The 23,054-nt window shown below is 43.7% G+C and overlaps 2 protein-coding genes across 2 annotated transcripts; one reads left to right on the top strand and one right to left on the bottom strand.

Annotated features, from left to right (window-relative positions):
* Positions 1-4,169: 4,169 nt before the first annotated feature.
* LOC118076527 (C-reactive protein-like) lies at positions 4,170-7,560 on the top strand. The gene is made up of 2 exons (XM_035099358.3): positions 4,170-4,363; positions 6,059-7,560. The coding sequence occupies exons 1-2, from the start codon at positions 4,300-4,302 to the stop codon at positions 6,739-6,741; spliced, it is 747 nt and encodes a 248-aa protein (XP_034955249.1). The 5' UTR covers positions 4,170-4,299; the 3' UTR covers positions 6,742-7,560.
* A 1,940-nt stretch (positions 7,561-9,500) lies between these two features.
* On the bottom strand, positions 9,501-21,989 carry LOC118076528 (mucosal pentraxin). Its single transcript, XM_035099359.3, has 2 exons — positions 21,677-21,989; positions 9,501-11,128 (listed from the first exon to the last, which is right to left on the bottom strand). Exons 1-2 carry the CDS (start codon positions 21,738-21,740, stop codon positions 10,512-10,514), a joined length of 681 nt encoding a protein of 226 aa, XP_034955250.1. The 5' UTR covers positions 21,741-21,989; the 3' UTR covers positions 9,501-10,511.
* Positions 21,990-23,054: the final 1,065 nt, after the last annotated feature.

Raw genomic sequence — 23,054 nt, 5'->3', positions numbered from 1 at the left:
GCTTGTTGGCTTATATTAGGGGTGCATGTTCTGTATTATTTTACAAATACTACAGCTACAAGTTTCCCATGGCCTTGGGCAAGAACAATAAACCTATGAACTATGAATAGAAAAAGTTACAGCAGCCAGCAGGCAGCCAGCTGAGCCAGGAGAGATTGGGGGGGGGTCTGCCCAATCCTACACACACACACACACACACACACACACACACACTAGCACACACACTAGCACACACACTAGCACAAAGGGGGTCTGGAGTGTGTCCTTGGCCACTTGGTAGCATCAGCCTAATATGAACAGGCAGCCTAACTTTCTGTGATGTGTGTAGGAGACAACATATGGAACTACAGTTGTGTTGGCTGCCGGGTGGTTAAATTTTCCCTCCGACAAGATGATTGTGTCAGCTGGTTGACCCCAAAAAAACCTTAGAGGTGATTGTCCTCTTTGTTTGGGTCACAGAAAGCAAACAAGGTCATGCCATTCGGTATATCACAAACCGTTCAGATGTGAATTTGGTCAGCAGCACTGAGATGTCTTTAGGCTAAGTTTGGGGCTTCTTAGTGTAGAGAAAAGGCAAGCAAAAGAGGGCACAGAACATTTGACCCTTGAATCATAGAATCGTGGAACTGCAGAGTTAGAAGGGATTCCAACAGTCATGTGGCCCAGCCCCCTGCAATGCGGGAATCTCAACTAAAGCATCCATGACAGATGGCCATCCAACCTCTGCTTAGAAACCTCCAAGGAAGGAGAGCCCACCACCTTCCGAGGGAGACCGTTCCACTGTCAAACAGCTCTTACTGTCAGAAAGTTACTCCTGATACGGGGCATTAGCTTGGGGGTGCCAGAGGGGCCGTGGTCCTGGGTGCAGATTTCTGAGGGGGGGCACAAAGCAGGTGCCCCCATGCCAGTGCCTCCAGGATGGCATGGGGGCACCTCCTTTGTGCCTGCTGAATGATGCATCAGCTGGCCGGGCTCCCCCTGTGTGGGTAGGCAGGTGGCACAGCGTGTGGTTGTTGTGCTCTTCTCGCACCACCCTCCCTGGATCCGAGCCTTGCAAGGCCACTCGGGGAGAGGGCAGTGTGGGGATGTGGCAAGCACGTGCCCTTCAATCCCAGACTTATGCGTCCAAAGGCAAGTAGAGCGATACATTTGGCACCAGCTTGGCTGCGGGAGTTGCCGGAAGGACATGTGCAAGGTGCCATCCAACCGTCTTAGGGACTCCGCTCCAGAATTGTGCAGGATTTGCTCCTTAGCCTTTTCTTCTCCTGATTGTGGAGATAGTAGAGATTTTAGGATCAGTTTTCCTTCTCTTTCCACCTTTCCAAGTTGACGAGCCCCATCGGCTCCTCGCTATCCGAGCACAATTCAAAGCGTCGGTGCTGACCTTTAAAGCCCTAAATGGCCCAGTATACATGAAGGAGCATCTCCATCCCTATTGTTCAACTGGGGGATGATGGTTCAGCTCCGAGGGTCTTCTGCCGGTTCCCTCACTAATAATAATAATAAATAAATTTGTATTTATACCCCGCCCTCCCCAGTCAAAACCAGGCTCAGGGCGGCTAACACCAATAAAATTGCAATCAGACATAAAAGAAAAGAAAACAATGAATTAAAATACAAATTAAAATACAATATTAAAATTTAAAATGCAGCCTCATTTTAAGTAGTCCATAAATCCAAACCATGAGGGAGGAAAACACAGGGGTCAGACTGAATCCAACCCAAAGGCCAGGCGGAACAGCTCCGTCTTGCAGGCCTTGCGGAAATATGACAAATCCCGCAGGGCCCTGGTCTCCTGTGAAAGAGCGTTCTACCAAGTTGGGGCCAATACTGAAAAGGCCCTGGCCCTAGTTGAGGCCAATCTAGCCACCTTATGGCTCGGGATCTCCAGAATATTGTTGTTTGTGGACCTTAAGGTCCTCCGCGGGGCATACCAGGAGAGGCAGTCCCGTAGGTACGAGGGTCCTAAGCCCTCTGCCTTCTGAAAGCCCTCGCACTTTTCACTGCGAAAAGTGAGGTTATAAGGAACCAGGAAGAGGGTTTTCTTGGTAGTGGTGCCCACCCTGTGGAACGCCCTCCCATCAGATGTCAAGGAAATAAACAACTACGTATCTGACTTAGAAGACATCTGAAGGCAGCCCTGTTTAGGGAAGTTTTTAATGTTTGAAGTTTTGTCATGTTTTTAATATTCTGTTGGGAGCCACCTGGAGTGGCTGGGGAAACCCAGCTAGATGGACGGGGTATTAATAATAATAATAATAATAATAATACTTCTATAGCAAGTGCAGAAACCGCCTGCTTGACCGTTGGACCCACTATTTGCTCGCCTGCTGAATCTGCTAGAGAGCCTGTCTTCACATACAGGGGACGTCCATAACTCACACATTGTCTCCCTTCACCTGGTTTAGCTGGCCAGTCTAGGCCGTTTCACTGGGTGTAGCCACTGTCGCATGTTGACAGCTTCTAGGAGCCACAGGTGAGAGATGAGTGCAGGGTGGAAAATTCTTGTGCACCTTTATTGATTGATTGATTGATTGATTGATTGATTGAAGAAAATTGATATGCCACTTAAACAAAGGACTTCTAAGTGGCTTACCAAAGATTCTTCTTTCGTGAAGGCAAGCCAACGAACTCAAAGGTCCCACTGTTATAAGCCCTGCAATTCTGCCGCTTCTAAAGGTGAGCCTTCTTCAGCTAATAGCTTGGCACCCCTGAGATTCGTCATTTTCCTGGCCTTTGGGACGCTTGCATTGTCCCTGGCAGGGAACGTTCTGTCATCTCAGTCCTGCATAGGTCACTCTGATCTCGGTTTGACCCTCGCAGATAACAGGCGAGGGGCAAACCCCTCCCAACGGAAGCCGCAAAGTCTGCTCATTGCTCCACAACCACAAGACAAAACATCAGCAAAATGTAATTACTCAAAACTGAAAAGAAAAGAAATGTCAAGTTGCTGGTGACAGCTTTTCAAATCAGCAGCTTCTTCCAATCTCTTAAACAGGCTGCCCCACTGCAAATGCCTCTTTCTTCCTTCCTTCCTTCCTTCCTTTCTTTCTTTCTTTCTTTCTTTCTTTCTTTCTTTCTTGGGTGTGTTCTGTTGTGGCAATGGAGAGCTCTTTGTAATACATATATGTGTGTGTTGGCAGGGTGGGGGAGAAGTCCCTCGCAGTGATCCAGACCCTCCAAGTGTCCCTGTTTTCCAGGGACAGTCCTGGATTTACAAAAGCCGTCCTGCTTTCTGATTTCATCCCGGAATATCCCACTTTTCCTTAGGACGTCCCTCTTTTCATCGGAGAAACATTGGAGGGCATGGAGTTATGTGACCACCGAGCCCAGGAGATAAGTAACTACGCACCCTTTAGAAGGCACCTGAAGGCAGCCCTCCATAGGGAATTTTTAAAAAATATTTAATGATTTATTATGTTTTTAGATATGTTGGAAGCTGCCCAGAGTGGCTGGGGCAACCCAGTCAGTTGGGTGGGGTATAAATAATAGAATTCTAATTCTTATTCTTATTATATAGGACACTCCTATTTCCATCAAGAAATGTTGGAGGGTATGTGATCCTATCTAGGGTTGCCAGACATATCCGGAATGCTGCAGCCTGGAGCAAAATGTATGACATGCTGGCAGTGTCGTTTTTGCCGTTCCCCCAATTTTCCTTTGTGATTTTGCCAAAAAATCTCAACAACTTACTTTGGAGAGGAGGAGGAGGAGGAGGAGGAGGAGGAGGAGGAGGAGGAGGAGGAGGAGGAGGAGGAGGAGGAGAGAGAAGAAGAAGAAGAAGAAGAAGAAGAAGAAGAAGAAGAAGAAGAAGAAGAAGAAGAAGAAGAAGAAGAAGAAGAAGAAGAAGAAGAAGAAGAAGAAGAAGAAGAAGAAGAAGAAGAAGCTCAACAACCAGATATTCACTTTTTGAAATATGGAAACACCCTTTGTGTGAAAATCAGACTGTGAAAAATCATGATCCGTAAAATGTGAGGATCTATGCGTTCCTTGCCTAGCAAAATGATCAGGAGAGGTTCTTGACAATTCAGGGTTTGAAAGAGGCAGGTTCATTCTGGAAGGAATGAAAATTTAACCAACAGGCAGATAAGACCAGGGGACGTGAATGGACACCATTTGTTGATTTTTTTAATCTCTGCCCTATGGAACTGCTCTGAGAGTGGAGGTGCCCCCCTCCCTTCCAGCCCAGGGATATAACCCAGAGAGGACTTCACAGCCAAGGGTTTGGTTTCCTCCAGGACAGGCTGAATCCAGGATCCATTTCAACCACTTGCCAAGTTTATTCTGCAGACAGACGGCATGGGGTTCCTTCAGATCTTCCTCCTCATCCTGGCCGGACTGTTAGGGTCTCTTGCCCAGGAAGGTGGGTGCTCTGATCAGATGCAACAAGCTATTGTGGGTGTTGCTGTGTGCATGGACTGACTGGCTGCATTGTGAGTTCAGACGTGGAAGTATCCCTGTTTCTGGTTGGGTTTGAATTGGAGCCAAAAAGAAGGGCTGTAGCTCAGCGGGTAGAGGAACTGCTTAGCATGAAGTCCCAGGTTCAAATCCCGGCATCTCCAGGTGGCTCTGGGAAGGACCCCTCTGTCTGAAACCTCTAAATAGTCACTGCCAGTCAGTGTGGACAATACTGTTCCTATTTTAATCAGCCCTTTATTAAGAACAATGAGGACTGGAAGCTTACTTTATTTTTAGGGAAAGGAGCACAAAGGGGGTTGGACTAGATGACCCTTAGGACCCCTTCCTATTACTCTGAAATGCTACAGAGCTCCTGTCAGGAGACAGTACTGAGCTAGCTGGACCTGTGGTCGGATCTGCGTATCAGCTTCCTATGTGTGAAACGTGGAAAGGCAGGATACAAATACAACTCTCAAATGTCAGATCGGCAACAAAAAAACAACCACCACCCCGAATTCTCAAATTGCATGTCAGAATTTCCATTCCTTCCCACTGTGGGGCTTAAACAACAGAGTCTCGTTGGCCAGTAAATGCCTGATTACTTACAGAGTCTGTGTGGCTGAACGCACAACCCAGAATTAAGCACTGGTGAGCCCCGTTGATTTGAACAAGAGACCTAACCAGAGGCTTAAATACAGGAATAAAAGGGATCAACGAAACGCAAAAAGCTGCCTCAGAGAAGATCAATTTGTTCCTCCAGCCAGCCCAATATTGTCCCCACACTGGGACCTTATGCTTGCGCAGCATACCGTACGCTTACAGCTGAGCTGTGCCCACCCCACCCCAATATTCCAAAGTGAATAGGATGGAGTCTGCAATAATCACACATGCATGTGCTATCCGGATCTGCCGCCAGGTGGCGCATGCACCAAATAACCGTTGCAGGTCCGTCTTAGGGCACGGAGCTGTCATTCTAGAAGAAGGGAGGAAAGGGTGGTTGGCAAATAGTGGGGGGCGGAGGGGGGGCTTGAGTGATTGAGGTGAGGGGATGGGGGCAAGTGGAAGAGTTGCAAGTATGTTTTGCCCCCTCCCCCAGTAAACCTGATGAAGTGCTGGTCAGTCTTTCAGACCGCCGTCAGAGCATCTTCCTCAAAGACTAAGGCAAGTTGGGGGAATCATCAGGAACAAGATGCGGCCCTCCATGCTTATATTTCTGGCCCTCAGTACTCTTCCCAGGCCATGTGCCACAGCAGCCCTGCTTCACACCCTCCTTGAGTGCTTTTACCTGTCTGGGATTGGAAATTATTATTATTATTATTATTATTATTATTATTATTATTATTATTATTATTATTATTTCCCCAGCCACATTAAAAAACTTCCCTAAACAGCCTTCAGATGTTTCCTAAAAGTCAGATAGTTGTTTATCTCCTTGACATCTGATGGGAGAGTGTTCCACAGGGCGGGCGCCACTGCCGAGAAGGCCCTCTGCCTGGTTCCCTGCAACTTGGCTTCTCGCAACGAGGGAACTGCCAGAAGGCCCTCGGAGCTGGACCTCCGTGTCCGGGTTGAATGTTGGGGGTGGAGACGCTCCTTCAGGTATAGTTGACCCTTGGGGGGGGGATCCCCTTTCCAACTCTACAATTCTATGGTTCCGCAGATCTCCAGAGGAAGACCTTCCTTTTCCCGCAGCCGACCAACACGGCACACGTGGTCTTGAAAGCCAGGCTGGAGCGGCCTTTGAGCAGCTTCACGGTGTGCATGAGGCTCTACACGGACATCACTCGGGCCCAGACCCTGTTCTCTTACGCCACGGAGGCCGAGCCCAACGACATCGCCGTCGACCGACTGAGCCGCTCCCAGTACAGGCTGTATGTTGGAGGTGATGCGGTGAAGCTGAACATCGCAGAGAGGGCGACCCCACTGCCCGCGTGGGAGCACATCTGCCTGGCTTGGGACTCCACCAGCGGGGTGGTCCAGGTTTGGCTGGATGGCAACCCTCTGCCCCGGAAGGCGGTGAAGCCAGGCTATGCCATCACCCCCCGGGCCTCCATCATCCTGGGGCAAGACCAGGATTCCATGGGGAGCGGCTTTGACTTGATGCAGTCCTTCGTAGGCGAGCTCACCGACGTCTACATGTGGGAACGGGTCTTGAGCCCCCAGGAAATGTGCCGCGTGGGGGACAAACGCATCCCGGCCAACTCCGTGATCAACTGGGGGTCCTTGGCATACAAGATCAAGGGCAACGTTGTTCTCACGCACACCCTCTTGCCAGTTAGCCGAGCGGATTGCGGGTGCCCTTTGCAAGCGGTGCCCTCCTGCTGGAGGAGGGTGGCGCTATGAGAGTCTCTTGCTGGCTCGTCAAGAAGTCGCTCTATTAATATTTCTGTGAGATTTGGGGGGGGGGTTGGCCCTCTGGATTTTGCTCAACTACAACTCCCAGCAACGATGGGAGCTCTAGTTTCTGCATCATCTGGGTGGTCCAAAGGTTCCCCTCCCCCACCTGAACCTATGCTAATCTTCTTCCGATCTGTCAGTTTGGGTTATTCTCCATTTCTCGTTTTTACAGTCTTCCATTCTCTACATTTCTGATTCGGTTTGAAATTGCAATTTTTTTTACTAGTACTTGTGAAAGTTCGTCAGCAGCTTAGGGTGAATATAGGTGCTTTGTATGCGCTTTTGTCTGATATACACACTTCCGCAAAATGGTTTCCCGAATGTAATGCCTTATTGTAAGTTACCGTACTTTTCTGTGTATAAGACTAGGATTTTTTTAATTTTAAAATTATGTTCAAAATTGTGGGTCGTCTTATACACGGATACAATCTTCCCCCCAAAAATAGGGGGCGTCTTCTACATGAGGGCATGTTATACATAGAAAAATATGGTATTTTCATGAATCAATGCAGGCATCAGCTGCGCATAGACTGTATATTTTTGCACACATTACTTTGCTAGAAAACTGCACTTCAGCATTCTTGTCTTGTCTTGTTGTGCTTTGTCTTGTCTTGTCTTGTCGTGACCTGACCTGACCTGTCGTGACATGATCAGACCTGTCATGAGATCAGCACATGATATCATGCTGTTGCCTGAATGTAACATTTTTTTTTTGTTTTTCGTTTGTTTCGAAGCACGTTCTGTAAGTAAAGCCTTTGAACCATATTTTTGGACTGGACAATTTTTAATTTCTGGTTTTATTCATCCATTTTGCTTCCAAATGTGCACTATTCATAACCACAATACATAAGATCGTTGACAAAGGATCCCATAAATTTCCAGACCTATGGAGAAACATCATCTCCCTCCCAGAGGTTATTCCTTTCCTCACCTTATTTTCAAGAATGTGGGATGGAGAACAGGCTTAAAATCGCCATTCTGCCATGAAACTCACCATGTGACCTCAGGCCAACCACACAGAGCCTGGCCTACCTCACAGGGTTGTTGTGGGGGATGGCCATATTCGGAGACCAAAGGCAGAGCTGAGGGCACCTTACAAGAAAAATAATGGAGTATTGGCAGCTATAATTTCTTTGTGGGAATGTTCAGGGAGGCAGGAGAGGATATGTTGTTGTTTAGTCGTTTAGTCCTGTCCGACTCTTCGTGACCCCATGGAGCATAGCACGCCAGGCACTCCTGTCTTCCACTGCCTCCTGCAATTTGGTCAGACTCATGTTGGTGGCTTTGAGAACACTGTCCAACCATCTCGTCCTCTGTCGTCCCCTTCTCCTTGTGCCCTCCATCTTTCCCAACATCAGGGTCTTTTCCAGGGAGTCTTCTCTTCTCATGAGGTGGCCAAAGTATTGGAGCCTCAGCTTCAGGATCTGTCCTTCCAGTGAGCACTCAGGGCTGATTTCCCTGATATTAATATTGTTTATTAATATATTGTTTATTAATAACTTTCCTAACTTGCGCTAGCAAGTTCCTTTACTTAGCAGAGTTTATACCCCCCTTTAAATGGGAAAGACCAGGGGTCCCCAGACTAAGGCCCGGGGGCTGGATGCGGCCCAATCGCCTTCTAAATCTGGCCCGCGGATGGTCCGGGAATCTGCATGTTTTTACATGAGTAGAATGTGTCCTTTTATTTAAAATGCATCTCTGGGTTTTTTGTGGGGCATAGGAATTCGTTCATATTTTTTCCCAAAATATAGTCTGGTCCCCCATAAGGACTGAGGGACAGTGGACCGGCGCCTTGCTGAAAAAGTTTGCTGACCCCTGGGAAAGACTGTGGAGGGTGGATATGAAATTTACCGCCTGCTACAATTTAAGAGAGAATATATTAAAGATGATGTACAGGTGGTAGCAAATGCCTGAGAAACTTGCCAAGCTGTATAAGAGCAAATCCTCTGTGTGCTGGAGGTGTAATGGAGAAAAGGGGTCTTTTATACATAGGTGGTGGAGCTGTCCCAACATATGTAAATATTGGAATGTAATCTATGAAGAACTTAAGAAACTGTTAAAATATACGTTTAGGGGAAAAACCAGAAATATTTTTATTAAATATAATACCAGAAGACATTAAAACAACAAAAAGGACATGGGATAGTTGCAGCAAGAGTCTTAGTGGCTAGAAATTGGAAAAGTAAAAGTTTACCCAGCATAACAGATTAGCAAACTTTAATGTTAGAATACCTACAGTTGGCAAAAACAACAGGAAGAATAAGAGGACAAATGAGACAAAAAACACAGAAGGAATGGAGGATGTTTGAAGAATATTTAACGAATAATGGTATACCTGAAATCCTAATAGATCTAGGCTGAACCTGGTATAAATAATAAGAAATGAAACGGCAAGTAGATAGTTACAACTGTGCGATAAAATAATGAAAACACAAATTACAGACTAAATAATTGGAAGCGTTTTTATGGTTGTATTTTGCTTTTTGTTATTTTTTCTTCTTCTTCTTTATGTATTTTTTGGGTGTATCTTTTTTCCTTTATTCTTGTTTTTGTATTTTAAATTATTAAAACAATAAAGAATTTATTTTTTTAAAAAAAATTAATGCACAGCAGACAGCTGGTTGCAGACTTGTTTAAGCCTCTCAATATTAGGTTCCTGGTAAGTCCCCTTATATCCCTCTTAAAAGAATAAGCACGCCACAATCTTGTGTAAAGTATATAAAAGAAGTTTACTCACATCAGTGCACTGTTGGATCCCTGAAGGCAGACTTAGTTACAAAGTATATACATGTGGATCTACCCCATATTTTGGGTGGGTGGGGTGGTAATTCCAGTGACTGCAGACTGGCAGCCACTGCAGCTTACACAACGAAAGCAAGATGGAGAAGAGAGGCGAAGAAGAGAGTGTGCTGTGTGCCTTGCCCTTTTGTTACCTGGGCAGGTAAGGTCACGCCCACCTCTAGTCACATGCAAAAGGAAGTAAGTCCCAGTCAGGAGGAAACAGGAAGTTTTCAACTAACTGGACCAAACATTCCCTTGCATGTCCACTCTAGGAAAACAAGGAATGTTGTACTTGACTGCTACTTATGTATCACATCTCACATTCTTTCCCCTACGTCTTCTTATTTATGAGGCGCCCAACATGCTCAGGAGAAGTCATGGGGCTGCAAAATCTCAATAATAATAATAATAATAATAATAATAATAATAATAATAATAATAATAATAATAATTACCGGTATTTATACCCCGCCCTCCCACAAAGGTGGTGCAGTGGTAATATAAGGAATGCAAACCTCTTGTCAATTCTTCTTTCTCCAGAAAAGATTACATCTGATTTTTGTGACCTTTTTCTGATTCTGCCAAGTTTCATTTAGAAACGTCCCCAGCTGCCAATTGTTACACAATCTTTCCCAGGAAAAGACTTCCCTTAAACCTCCTCCCACACCCAAGGGGATACTTCAGTTGGAGTTTGAAATTTGGTCTGGTTTGTATTACCCTAACTGCACTTCACAGAACAATTCAGGAACCGAGATGCAGGTATCATTTGAAATTCACATTTCATTGAATTTTACAACACACACACACACACACCCAAAAAAACAAAATCTGCAGCAAGCTTCAGAGATCAACACAGGAATAGCTAAGTAAAGAAAAGTCACACACAGAGAGACCTTTTCTTAGACCAGCATCTTGTATTTCAGGTAACCCCTGCCTCAGTAGGCCACGGGGTTAACAATAACATAACCCTTGATTTCATAATCGACTGTTTTCCAGTCGAACACGTGGTCGCCAGGAACGTCTAGGTTTCTGCAAGCAAGCTGCAGCTCTTCACTGGAGAGAACCCGGTCCCACATTCTCACATCCTGCAGCTCCCCCACAAAGCAATCGTTTATGTCAAAGCCGCCCCCCATAGTGTCTTGCTCTTGACCGAGCACGATGGACGGCACCCCACTTATGGAGTACCCTCTCCTTAGGCCCTTGCGGGGCATCCGCTTTGAATTCACCCACAACTCTGCTAAACCGGTGGCAGAATCCCAAGTCGCACACAAGTTCTCCCTGCCAAGCGATTTTTGTTCCAGATCCGTGAAGGTCACGGCTTCATTCCCTACTGCAAATCCGTACTTGTCGTTTCTTTCTTTGAGGAGGATGATCTCGTTGAAACTTCCCCGGGTGGCGTAAGAGAAGAAGGTGTGGGGGCGGTTGAGGTCCGTGAAGTGGGCCAGGCAGAGGGTGAAGCTGGTCAAGGGCCCCTTCGGGGCGGCCTTCAGAACCACGTGGGCAGAGTTCGATGCCTGTGGAAAAACTAGCTGCTTCCCAGCGAGGCCCGAACCTGAGGTGAGAGGAGGAGAATTAAGGATGCCACGTTATATATAATTGTTTAATTGCACACTGAATTGGAGAATGCCTGTATGTATGTTGCTAAGGGTTTCACGTTGAACTATTCCTTTGAAGGTCGTACCTCGAAAGTCGAACAGAATCCGTTCCGGAACTCCGTTCGACTTCAAAAACGTTCGAAATCCAAAGTGCGGCTTCTGATTGGAAGCCGCGGAAGCCCTGTCGGACGTTCAGCTTCCAAAAGAACGTTCGAAAACCGGAACACTCACTTCCGGTTTTCGATCACTCGGGAGCTGAAACGTTTCACTCCCAAGGCATTCGGGAGCTGAGGTATGACTGTACTGAAGCTCTCTCTGAGGTATAACCTGTTGATAATTAACTACCGATGTTCTCTGCTAGCCTGTGTGGGTGTGGGTGTAAATTTTGATAATTTGCAGAGTAGCTTACAACTAGGAAGCTAAATAACTATTCTGAGTGATTGAAAACTTCTTTGTAAAGACAGTATATAAAGACTCTTTATATTCAAAAATAACAATTATTATATATATATATATGACCTCAAAATTCTTATAACAATATCCCCCATTTGGGGCTATAATTTTTCTTAAAAATTGTTGCCCCACAAAAGAATAACCAGATGTGTTGTTTTAGTACTTTGGGAGAAGCATTTCTCAAAAATGGTCTACGTATTTCATTTAACAGGATGGTCCACCAATATTGACTGGAAAGTGCAGTTTGTTTGTTTACCCTTTTGTGTGTTCTTCAGGTGTCAAAAGCTAGCTCTCCTCTGGTTGCACACCTCCATCGTGGCACAACAGCAACAATCCCTGGTGAATCCCCTTAGGGCTTTCATATTGGGGGATATTGTTATAAGAATTTTGAGGTCATATATATATATATAATAATTGTTCATAAAACATGTACATGAATGTACAGAAACATGTCTGAAGCAGCACAGGAAAACAGGCCTGACTGACACCATTTTGACTCTCTCTGACCAGGTGTTCCTCTGCAAGGAAGAGGGGGGGTGGGGGGAACCTTCTCATTGTCTCAGGAATTAAAGTGATAATCCCTGGCATCCTGATACCTGACTGCCAGACAAAAGGGTGTGATTAACTTGGCTGGGAAACAGGGAAATGTAAATATCTCTCAATTTTGTTGATTAGGTTCTGGGGGCAGGGGGCAGGGTCCAGGGTGCTCAGATTACTGCCACCAGACCTCCCCTTTCATGATGTACCTATGATGAATCTAGGGAGGGGGGGTCTTGGGCTACACCCCTTCTGTGACATATGGATGATGCTTCTGGGGGGTGGGCTGAAACCAATTTCAAATCTCTTTTTAAGGGCAAGATATCTTTGTTTGGGGTTCCTTCCTTGTTCTCCTGTGTGAGAGGAAGGACCCTGTTGCAACAGCAAAAATAAAAGTGCCTTGCTTCGCACGTCCTGGTTTGGTCTCTGTTATTTGGTGGGCAGGAGACGCTTAAACTTTGTCTGCTTGCCAGGATACCTGGACTCTTCCTGGGTCAAGGATCCACTTAATTCTAGGGCCGTGTAGCTCTGCAAAATTTTTACAACAGTTTGGCGACCACTTCGGGGACCCAGTTTTGCCTTGAGCTCCGGGTTCACTGAGGAAGGGGAGCCCAGCGCGCCCTTGCCTCTTTTGCAGGGGGGTAAACCAACCTCAGGACCCGAGGCACTTGGTAGTAATTGAGAGTCCAAGCGGGACCCCCAGGACGAAGCAACGTTTAAAGGGACAAGGCTGTTTTTTTTTTAGGAACCAGTTGGAAGCTGGAGACAACGGGATTCGACTGAAAGGATCGGTCGTGAGTATTAAAAGGGGACACCTTGGGTGAGCTAAGAACCACAGCAACTAAAAATCTATTTCTCCACTTGGACTATCCTTTTCTACTCTCCTCTTTGGACCTTAGTTGCAGCAAGGCTGCCAGGCACAGTTACAGAGTAGAACTGAGGTCCCGGGCAACAGTCTTTACGTTAAACGCAGAGCTCAGAAAGACTGCCCCAGCTCCCTTCTGCCAAACTGAGCAGAAGTCTGAGCAAACTGTCGCTTTTCTACCAATCTGGGAATCTGGCTATCCCAGCTCTGTTTCCTATTCCTCTGCTCTTAATCTTCGGGTGAAGACGCCCCCCTGCCACGGCGACCCTTGTTGGGTAGGACCCGTGACCAGGGAATGCAAGTGCGCCTGTTCCTTTCTACTCTGTATTCCTCAGTTCCGACCTGACATTGCGTAGGCAAGCGTTCAGTAGGACCTGAGTCAATTGATGACCAGTGGGAGGGTTCCAATAGGGTTTTAGCTGCACCAGGCCGCCTAGTAGTTAGTGCACGCGAACGGCAGGCAGGAACACCACTAGGACGTGGGGGTGAGTCATAGACTCGGGAAGTTAAGAGTGTCCAGGAACAGGGTCGGGGACCCAGAACTGCAGTATAAAAAGACAGAAGTAAAATGGGTGCAACCCACTCTAAGGAATTCCTTTCCCAGACTCCCAACCGAGGCAAAGCACAACTGAGGCTTTGCTCCGGTAAGGACTTTGAGGATGAAAGTCCACTCCAATTCGTTCTCTTAAATTGGCATGAAATCCCCGGGGCGGACAAGCTTGAAGGGAACCAATTGCAAAAACTTTGTAAGAAAAAAACATAGGGTCCGATTTACTATGGACCACCCAGATGAGGGGAAATGGCTACCAGGAGGTTCCTTTAACATACAGTGAATCTCCGCTTTAAAATTAACCCTGGTGAACTCTGAATGGGAAAAGTTTTGTGAGGAATCCTGCAAAGTATGTTATGGTATAAAATTATATATGTTTGCATGTTACATGTTGTCTGTGTTGTCTGTTACGTGTATGTGCGTCTGTTCCTTGTGTCTGCTATAGATAGTTGTTTCCTTTAAAGTAAATGAGAGATATAATCCAGGTTTAGGAAATTAGGGGTTTGTGTTTAAAATTTGGCCATGACACCCACAGACTGCCTTTTTTAAAGCATGCATAGTTTAAAATAATATAAAAATTAAGGCAAGCTTGCTTAAATAATCTTATGTAAGGGCTTGATCAACCCAAAAACATGGCAAATATTTAAAAGAGTGGAGGTAGTGTGTAAAGGTTTGTTTTAAAGAGGCTGTAGAAGGCCATTGTTTCCTCTCCAAAAGTAAAAAGAGGGGGCAGGATGAAGGAAAATAACGAGCTGTAAGTTTAAAAATGCTTGCTCAATGCTTTGAAAATATTTTAAACTTGAAAATGTTCATAAACTCCAGCTATAAGTGGATAAGAGATGTACTCAAGGTTTAGAATGTTATGGGGTGTGTTTAAATTGGCTACAACATCCATAGACTGCCTTCTTAAGTGTGCATAGTTAAAACTGCCAACTTGTTTAAATTTCTAGTATAGAAACAATGTTGAACCGATCAATCTTAAACATTATAAATATGAGAATGAGGTGTGCAAATGTTTGTTATTGAGAGAGGCTCCAAAGGGGAGTCTTTCTCCAAGTGACTAGATGAATATTGACTAAAGGAAAATTGAACAGCTATTCCAATAAAGGTGATTTGTTTGTCAAAGGTAGAGCTTCCATAGCCAGGAATTGTCTATCTGAGTCTAGTTTTAACTTCAATTGTGTTGGACAGAAGGGTTATTGTTGGGCTCCTAATATCAGTCTCTTAAGAAAAAAACAACTCATCTGCTCAAGGGTTCTGTATAAAGTTGGTATTTTCATTCAAATCTTGTGAATCCTGTATCTTAGAGGGTTAGACTAAATGACCTCAGGGTCCCTTCTAACCCCCATTTTAGAGCTATGTGAAAGGCAATGTGTCTGATGTGGTGATGGGTTGAAATTCAGCCCAGCTCTGCTTTCTGGCAAGGAAAGATTATTGGTTTTCAGAGTTGGAACAAGAGTGTAATTGTTTTTTTTTATGGAGTGATTATATAAGTTTTTATCACATTGTCTATTAAGGTTTAAAGTTTAAGCACATATGAAAGTCTTGAACATTTCCCAATCTTTATCCAATCTTAAGGTTTGCTAAAGGCTTCTATATAACGTTGGTACTTTTAATCTTCCCCTTCCTTATTTTTCCCTTAGTACACACATGTGCTTCCGTGATAGGGCATAGCCTGTGTTTCCTTCCCAGTCAGGCGTCTGTACTCAAATGTATGTGTATCCTAAGGGCAGTGATAGTGTTGAGATCCCCATATTTCAGAAGGGGGGGACTAGATTACTCAAGATCCCTTCCAACCCTTTCCAAACTTAGAAAAAGGAGGGAGAGAAAATGTGTTTGTAAGCACTGAAAAGTGAGTTTAAACCCTGGTGGTATAGTGAAATGGCCTGAATTCAGTCAAGCATTACTCTTTGGTGGAGAAGGATGGAAAGATAGATTTTTAAAGTTTGGCATGAAGAGTTTGAGGTGCCATTCAGAAAGAGGTAGAGATGGTATATCATGCATTGAAAATGAATGTCTGGTGTTATTTTTTCCACCATATTGTCAGCTATTTTTTTTAACTGCAAAACTCCAGCCAACAGTTCAAGTAAATAAAGGGCCAGAAAATTTTGTCTGGAATTGGTAAGGCTGAAAATCAATGAGAATGCAAAGGATTTTATGAATTCTGGCTCTATGGCCATATTACCCATAGATAAAGGGGCAGAGAATTTAGTCTGCCATGGCTGTAATAAATTAATTAAAAACAAACAAACAAACGAAAACATTTGCAATTACGAATTCACCCCGAACCCTGTAGATAAAGGGGGCAAATCAAGATTTATTTTGCCTGGGGTATGAGGTGTTTATTTGGTGACTTCATTAGGACTTTAATCTGACCCAACTTTTATTGCAGCTTCCAAGTTAGTTTAAGGTTTATAAGCCTGCTTCTTAAGCAGCAAGAAACAAGAAACAATGTATCAAATTGTATTAGGACTCCAAACAAGGAAAAAGAATTTAAACTGGCTCTGGAAAAAAAAAACACTGCTATGTTTCTATCTTTTGTTTGAAATCTAACCCTACTTTAAAATCTACTCTTTCCCCTTCCCTTCCTTTATTCAGATGGTAATGTTGTCAAGAGGTACAGCACTTTAAAAAAAAAAAAAAAAAAAAAAGGGTATAATAGACTGCCGAATCATGAACTCTGTACATGCACAGAGGCTATGTCAGCTTGAAGAGGAAAATAGAGGAGAAAAAGGAGGTTTAAACTAAGGGGCGAAAAGGTTATAATCTGCTCATGAAATATTATTCAAATTTCTTAATGTAAAGCTTTGAACCACTGAGGGAAAACAACCTCATGTATGTTACTGGTCCATCAAAGTTAAATGGTTGCCAAGTTTCAAAATCTTAACATGCCAGATTCTTTCCACAGGTATAAATAGCAGAGTACTACTATAAGTCTGTCTCTTGAGTAGTTTATAAATTAATTAAGAGGTTCAAGGTTATGCTTTGCACATGAAACTTAAATTTAAATTTCTTTATGTAAAAATAAATAAATAGATAAAGAACCATTGAGAACCATCAACTGTTTAGAAGCTGCCAATTCCAGTTCAACATGCAAAACTCTGTACATTTTAGGAACATTTCCTGACTGATTTTCACATGAAATAATTTTCCCTTTCCAGCAGGATACTGAGATTCAGTGTGCAGAGAAATTCTTTCAGAACCTTAATGCAAAATTATCTCCCAATGGGGGGGGGGGACGCCACCTAAACAAGCCCCCTCCACACTTGGAAATTCATAGAAAATTGCTGTCTACCAGTTGACAGACTATGCAAACAAAAGGCTCCATTTCTTTCCTAGCAGGTACTCAGGATGGATACTTATCTCTCATTTGCATTTCACCCCGAAGCATTACCCTATGTTAATATAACCCTCCCTTTTCTAATGTAGCAATGATTGAGTGTTTTGCCAATTTTTTTCTTCCACAGCACAAAAAAAAAAGAAAGAAAAAGTGAGGAGTGAGGAGATACAAACAGTAATTTCATTTCTCTTTGGCGCTTCTCTTTAGCTTATAAATAATCTGCTTCCATTTATTAAATCAGTTTTTCCATTATGTCTATGAAATTATTCTAACAATAACCAGGTATTGTTTTGTGACTGTATTTTGTCAGGTAGTCTTGCCTGAGTATTTCTTATTATGATGAATTTCAAAGCTTTTTCCGTTATTTTACCATTTTTCCATCTTGATTGGATATTTCACCTTCAGATCTTTAAGGTTCCTCTCCAATTTATAATGTCTTTGTATTATTTAATGATAATTCTTTTTTTAAAAAAATCTGATATCTTTGTGTCAAGTCCAATTTCATTTGAAAAATTGTTGTGTGAGTGGTAATCTAAATTTTATTGTTTTATTTTTGTATCTTTTTTTTGGTATTTCTACTTTTTCTTTCTGTACATACAAATGTAGCATCTAACTCATTCTTTCCTGTAAATAATAATAATAATAATATTAATCCCTTTCAAACAAGATACGTGAACCTCAAAGAGAATTCAGAACCACATAAGGAAAATGTTAATAACTTATCGATTGTGTCCTAATTAACAAAATTTTTGTCCTTTGTTTCCTCCACAGCCAAACTAGGTGAAGTAAATTAAACTGACTGAGCAGACAATAACAGCAGTAATTAAATATGAATGATAATAATAATATTTAGATGAATAAAATGCTTAACTATGATCTTATATTCTTTGCAGCTTCCCAAGAAGAAATTTCTAGAATATTCTCCCCTTTCTTGACTTTATCATTATTATACTATTTATTATTATTATTTTTTAACTAATTATATCTTCAGACCCCAACCCCCTGCAGGCCTATTTTCAAAAGGATGTTTTACAGGAAACCAAATTGACATTTTATCTCTTTGATCACAACCTAAGAAGGAGGACCTAGAAAGCTATAACGTTTCAGCAAGGTTTAGAAGTGCTGGCATAGAAGTACTGTTAACTTCCTCCCAGTGACTCGAAGGCAGACAAGAAAACCCCCTTGTTGGAGATACATGCAAAAGCAGCAAGAATTATCTCAAGTTCACCTGATTGCCTCAAGATATACAAGTGGCGTATAATTAATAATTTGAAGGTTTTGTGCATTATGTGTTATATAGGAACACTGAAATGTGTCAAATGACTTTGGGACAAAGGGGGAAAGTGAATTGCAAGGACATTCTCTCTCCTTGACCTCAAGACTCTGTGCCCTAGGATTTAAAAGCAGCCGGAATTGTCTCAAGATCATGATGGCCTCAAGACATACAACTGATATATGATTATGTTTTATGTTGTGTGATATTCGACAGAAACATTGAACTATGTCTGACAGTATGTTATTTCCACAAGGAGGGGGGGTGAACCAATTTTGTGTTTAATTGTTTTTTTATGTTTAATGTATAGTGTCCCAATGATTTTTTTTGTATTATTGTATGCCTTTTAAAGGATCAGGATATTGCATAGTCCAGTATTTAGATTAGATCAACTTATGACCACGTTTTCTTGTCCCACCTGGCACTCTGCAGTGTGCCAGCCTTCTTACACAATTTTAGATTGTTTTAAATCATTTTACCAAGAATAAGCCCCAAGATCCATGAAACACCAGATAAATGAAGGTATTTATGTCTTGATTTAACAGGAATGATCCCTTTTAGAGTTAAATTTGACTAATTTGGACATGTTTTATGGGGCTGTATAAATTCTAATTGGGTCAGTTCTAATTGGGCAAGTGTATCCAAGGTGCAAGTAGCTTTCTTCCTTTAAGAGCAACTGGGCAACTCCCTACAGTGCAAGGCCAGAGCCTATAATAAAGGCCCATAGGAAGCCCAAGGCAAAGGCATCTCTCTCATGACATGTCCAAACCTGTGGCAGCTATGGGGGGTGCCAGGCGACATGGTCAATATGAAAGCCCTAAGGGGATTCACCAGGGATTGTTGCTGTTGTGCCACGATGGAGGTGTGCAACCAGAGGAGAGCTAGCTTTTGACACCTGAAGAACACACAAAAGGGTAAACAAACAAACTGCACTTTCCAGTCAATATTGGTGGACCATCCTGTTAAATGAAATACGTAGACCATTTTTGAGAAATGCTTCTCCCAAAGTACTAAAACAACACATCTGGTTATTCTTTTGTGGGGCAACAATTTTTAAGAAAAATTATAGCCCCAAATGGGGGATATTGTTATAAGAATTTTGAGGTCATATATATATATATAATAATTGTTCATAAAACATGTACATGAATGTACAGAAACATGTCTGAAGCAGCACAGGAAAACAGGCCTGACTGACACCATTTTGACTCTCTCTGACCAGGTGTTCCTCTGCAAGGAAGAGGGGGGGTGGGGGGAACCTTCTCATTGTCTCAGGAATTAAAGTGATAATCCCTGGCATCCTGATACCTGACTGCCAGACAAAAGGGTGTGATTAACTTGGCTGGGAAACAGGGAAATGTAAATATCTCTCAATTTTGTTGATTAGGTTCTGGGGGCAGGGGGCAGGGTCCAGGGTGCTCAGATTACTGCCACCAGACCTCCCCTTTCATGATGTACCTATGATGAATCTAGGGAGGGGGGGTCTTGGGCTACACCCCTTCTGTGACATATGGATGATGCTTCTGGGGGGTGGGCTGAAACCAATTTCAAATCTCTTTTTAAGGGCAAGACATCTTTGTTTGGGGTTCCTTCCTTGTTCTCCTGTGTGAGAGGAAGGACCCTGTTGCAACAGCAAAAATAAAAGTGCCTTGCTTCGCACGTCCTGGTTTGGTCTCTGTTATTTGGTGGGCAGGAGACGCTTAAACTTTGTCTGCTTGCCAGGATACCTGGACTCTTCCTGGGTCAAGGATCCACTTAATTCTAGGGCCGTGTAGCTCTGCAAAATTTTTACAACACAGTCACAACAGAATGGAATGCCACTCTCATGTGACTCACAGTCAGCCAATCACATGAAAGCCTCTGCCAGATTTAAAAGCCCCATGTGAAAAAGACACAGTAACCCAACATAAGCAAACATTCCTATTTTATTAATTTTATTAATTTCAGGAAATTAAACCATCATCCTTCACATGAGTGTTTAACCTTAGATTAAAGTGCTCAATTGCAAATTCGCCATTTTGAAAGGAAGCCGCCTTTGCCTTTTGTTCCCTGGCACAGTGAAAGAAGGACGTGATAAAAGGCCTTCTCTGGAGCTGCATGGCCTTAGGCTGGATGCAGGCTATGGGAGAGGCAAAGCACTGATTTCCGCTCTGGTCATAATTAAGTTATATATTTAGGAAGAAGAACCTATGCTTGGATATGCATGTGCTTTATACAACTTTCTAGAATGTGTTGTTGATAGTTTTGTGCCTGTTTTGAAGAGGTTCTGGTGAGTAAAGCTTTGAATCTTAATTATGAGCCTGGGCAATTTTTATTCCGAAAGGAGTCAGCTTTTATGCATCCAATTGCTTCATGCTGTGCAATATTAATAACTGCAATAGTCCCAAACAGAGAGAGAGAGAGAAAATGTCACAACTTTCTTATCAAAACTTTCTGCCTTCCTTCGCATCAAAGGCAGCAGGAGATACTCGTCTCTCTCTGCATCTCACCTGTTCTAGGTTCTGCAAGCCCTGAGGCTGCCTTCCCTAAGAATTTTCCCCAAACTTTCAAGTGTCACCATCAGCAGCAGCAGCAGCAGCCGCCATGCCTCCTTTGCAGAAGTCCTTCATTTCCCTGATTTCATCTCCATGAGGAAGGGGGCTCCAAGCAGGGGTGAAGGAAGGGGGTGTGGTGGGTGCGGTCCACCCCGTGTGTCACCAATGCAGGGTGAGAAAATGCCAGGCAGCACTCACCGTGAGGCCTGTAGCATGCCCAAGCCAAGCGTCTCTCCTGGGAGAGACACGGTGGCTTGGGTACGCACAGGCTCCACACCGCCCTAATGATCCCCCCCAATGCCCCCCTCCTCCAAGCTGTAGGGCAGCTGAGTGGGAGGAGACAGGCAGACTCCGGAGGCCCTGTGGTGCACCCCGCCCCTATCGGCGGCTTGCCCCACCCCTGGGTGCGCCACCCCAGGTGCCTGAGCAGCTTCCTCCACCCCTGGCTCCAAGAGGGTTGAAGCAACAGAATTTTGCAGTGGGATCATCAACCGCCACTGAGCCAGTATGGCGTAGTGGTTAAGAGTGGTAGACTCATAATCTGGGGAACCGGGTTCGCGTCTCCACTCCTCCACATGCAGCTGCTGGGTGACCTTGAGCTAGTCACACTTCTTTGAAGTCTCTCAGCCCCACTCACCTCACAGAGTGTTTGTTGTGGGAGAGGAAGGGAAAGGAGAATGTTAGCCACTTTGAGACTCCTTGGGGTAGTGATAAAGCCAGATATCAAATCCAAACTCTTCTTCTTCCTCCTTAAAAAACAACAACACCCCTCTTCTAGATTCAACCCATCCCTTTAAATAAACAAAGAATGAAGGTGTTGTGTCAGAAATCTAAAATCCTTTTTAAAAAAAGGTTTTGTATGTGCGAGACTGTGCTACAGAAGCCCTCCCCCCCACACACACACACTTTTTCACACACAAACACACACCAATGCAACTGAGGTTGTCACCCACCTTGCTGGCCAAAAGACCCCAAGACCCTCACGAGGACAAGAAGGGAGAGGAACGCTTTCTCCATCTTGCCTGACTGCAGAACGAAGAGAGGCAAGAGGGTGTCAAGATAACAGGCTCTTCAAGAGATCGGTTCTCAACTGAGAGCTTCAAATTCTGTCCCAAATATGCGCTTGAGGGGCATGAAGGGAAATGTTTTGGCAAATCCTCTTCTGGAAAGATTACCTAAGAACTGGCAACTGGCGTTTCCTTGCTTTCAATTTTTCACAAAGGAGTCCAAAGGGGGATGTTTTTCACAAAGGAGTTCAAAAGCAAGAACATTTTCAGAAAGGCATTGATTTCAAACTTGAGACAACCTGGTTTATGTTTCTTACTTAGGCCAGGAAGTCGGCTTCCTGAATAGAACCTTTGATGACGCATGAATCGCTACAGAGAGAATTTAGATGTGTTTATATACCATGGTGTAGACTTGTAATTGCTTTATGCAAACGAGGAGACCGTACTCCTTTTTACTTGGTTTTTGTTTGGCGTGAAAGAGCAGCTGAAATGTGATTCTTGAAAATCAATAAAATACACTTTAAAAAAAAAAAAGGTGTGGTTGATTTAACACCTGGTTCCACCTTTCCTGCGTGGGGGGGGGGAACGACATACCATCCTGCAGGCCCAGTTTCACAGACTTTAGATTACTGTCCAAATATTTGTGAACACATAAAATGATGTCAAGTGGTTTATGGTAGAGGTGCTTAGCCATTCTGTGCTGGGGCCAAAAAAAGATGAGTTGAGTTGCTGTTCCCCTTCCCCAAGTCAAACTACAAGGGCAACGAAATGCCCCCCGATTAATCAGCACCCCCACCCCCCACGTCTCTAGAGACGGGTAAATCTGCCAGTGTATTGATTTCTATATTTTCTCCTTTTCCCAATCTTAACTTCAGTTCTTCACACGCTCATTTGCTTTATTATTATTATTACAGTATTATTATTATTATTATCATAATCATCATTATTAGAAAAAAGTATCACCCAAATGTATCACCTTTTTAGTGCAAATTTCTCCTAATAGACACACTTTTCTAGGCAATTTTGCCTAATATGCACAATTTTGCAAAAAGAATTTTCCCTGATAGAAATAAGGCATTTTGTAAGCTGCTTTTCACTAATATGCGCATTTGTATGCACACTTCACCCCCAGTATCTGCACATGTTGGCTGTACACATGACATGGCATTGCAAGGTTCAGAGCAGTGTGGAATTGGCAGGATGGCTGTGTGACAGTTCATGCATTGTTTTGGAAAGTGTGAATCAGGTAGAATCAGCTTTAAAAGCGATACACACACACACACACACACACACACACACACACACACACACATACACGGACTTT

The sequence above is a fragment of the Zootoca vivipara genome, chromosome 16, assembly GCF_965207765.1.
Source record: "Zootoca vivipara chromosome 16, rZooViv2.hap1.1, whole genome shotgun sequence".
In the NCBI taxonomy this organism is placed as follows: Eukaryota; Metazoa; Chordata; class Lepidosauria; order Squamata; family Lacertidae; genus Zootoca; species Zootoca vivipara.
This window is presented reverse-complemented; position numbering and strand designations above follow the sequence as displayed.

Bases quoted from the DNA above. Each gene is read 5' to 3' on its own strand.
- LOC118076528 (XM_035099359.3), bottom strand. From the start codon at position 21,740: ATGGAGAAAGCGTTCCTCTCCCTTCTTGTCCTCGTGAGGGTCTTGGGG. The intron at 11,129-21,676 runs GTGGGTGACAAC...CTCTCACCTCAG, and splicing joins GGGGTCTTTTGGCCAGCAAG to GTTCGGGCCTCGCTGGGAAG.
- LOC118076527 (XM_035099358.3), top strand. From the start codon at position 4,300: ATGGGGTTCCTTCAGATCTTCCTCCTCATCCTGGCCGGACTGTTAGGG. The intron at 4,364-6,058 runs GTGGGTGCTCTG...ATGGTTCCGCAG, and splicing joins AGGGTCTCTTGCCCAGGAAG to ATCTCCAGAGGAAGACCTTC.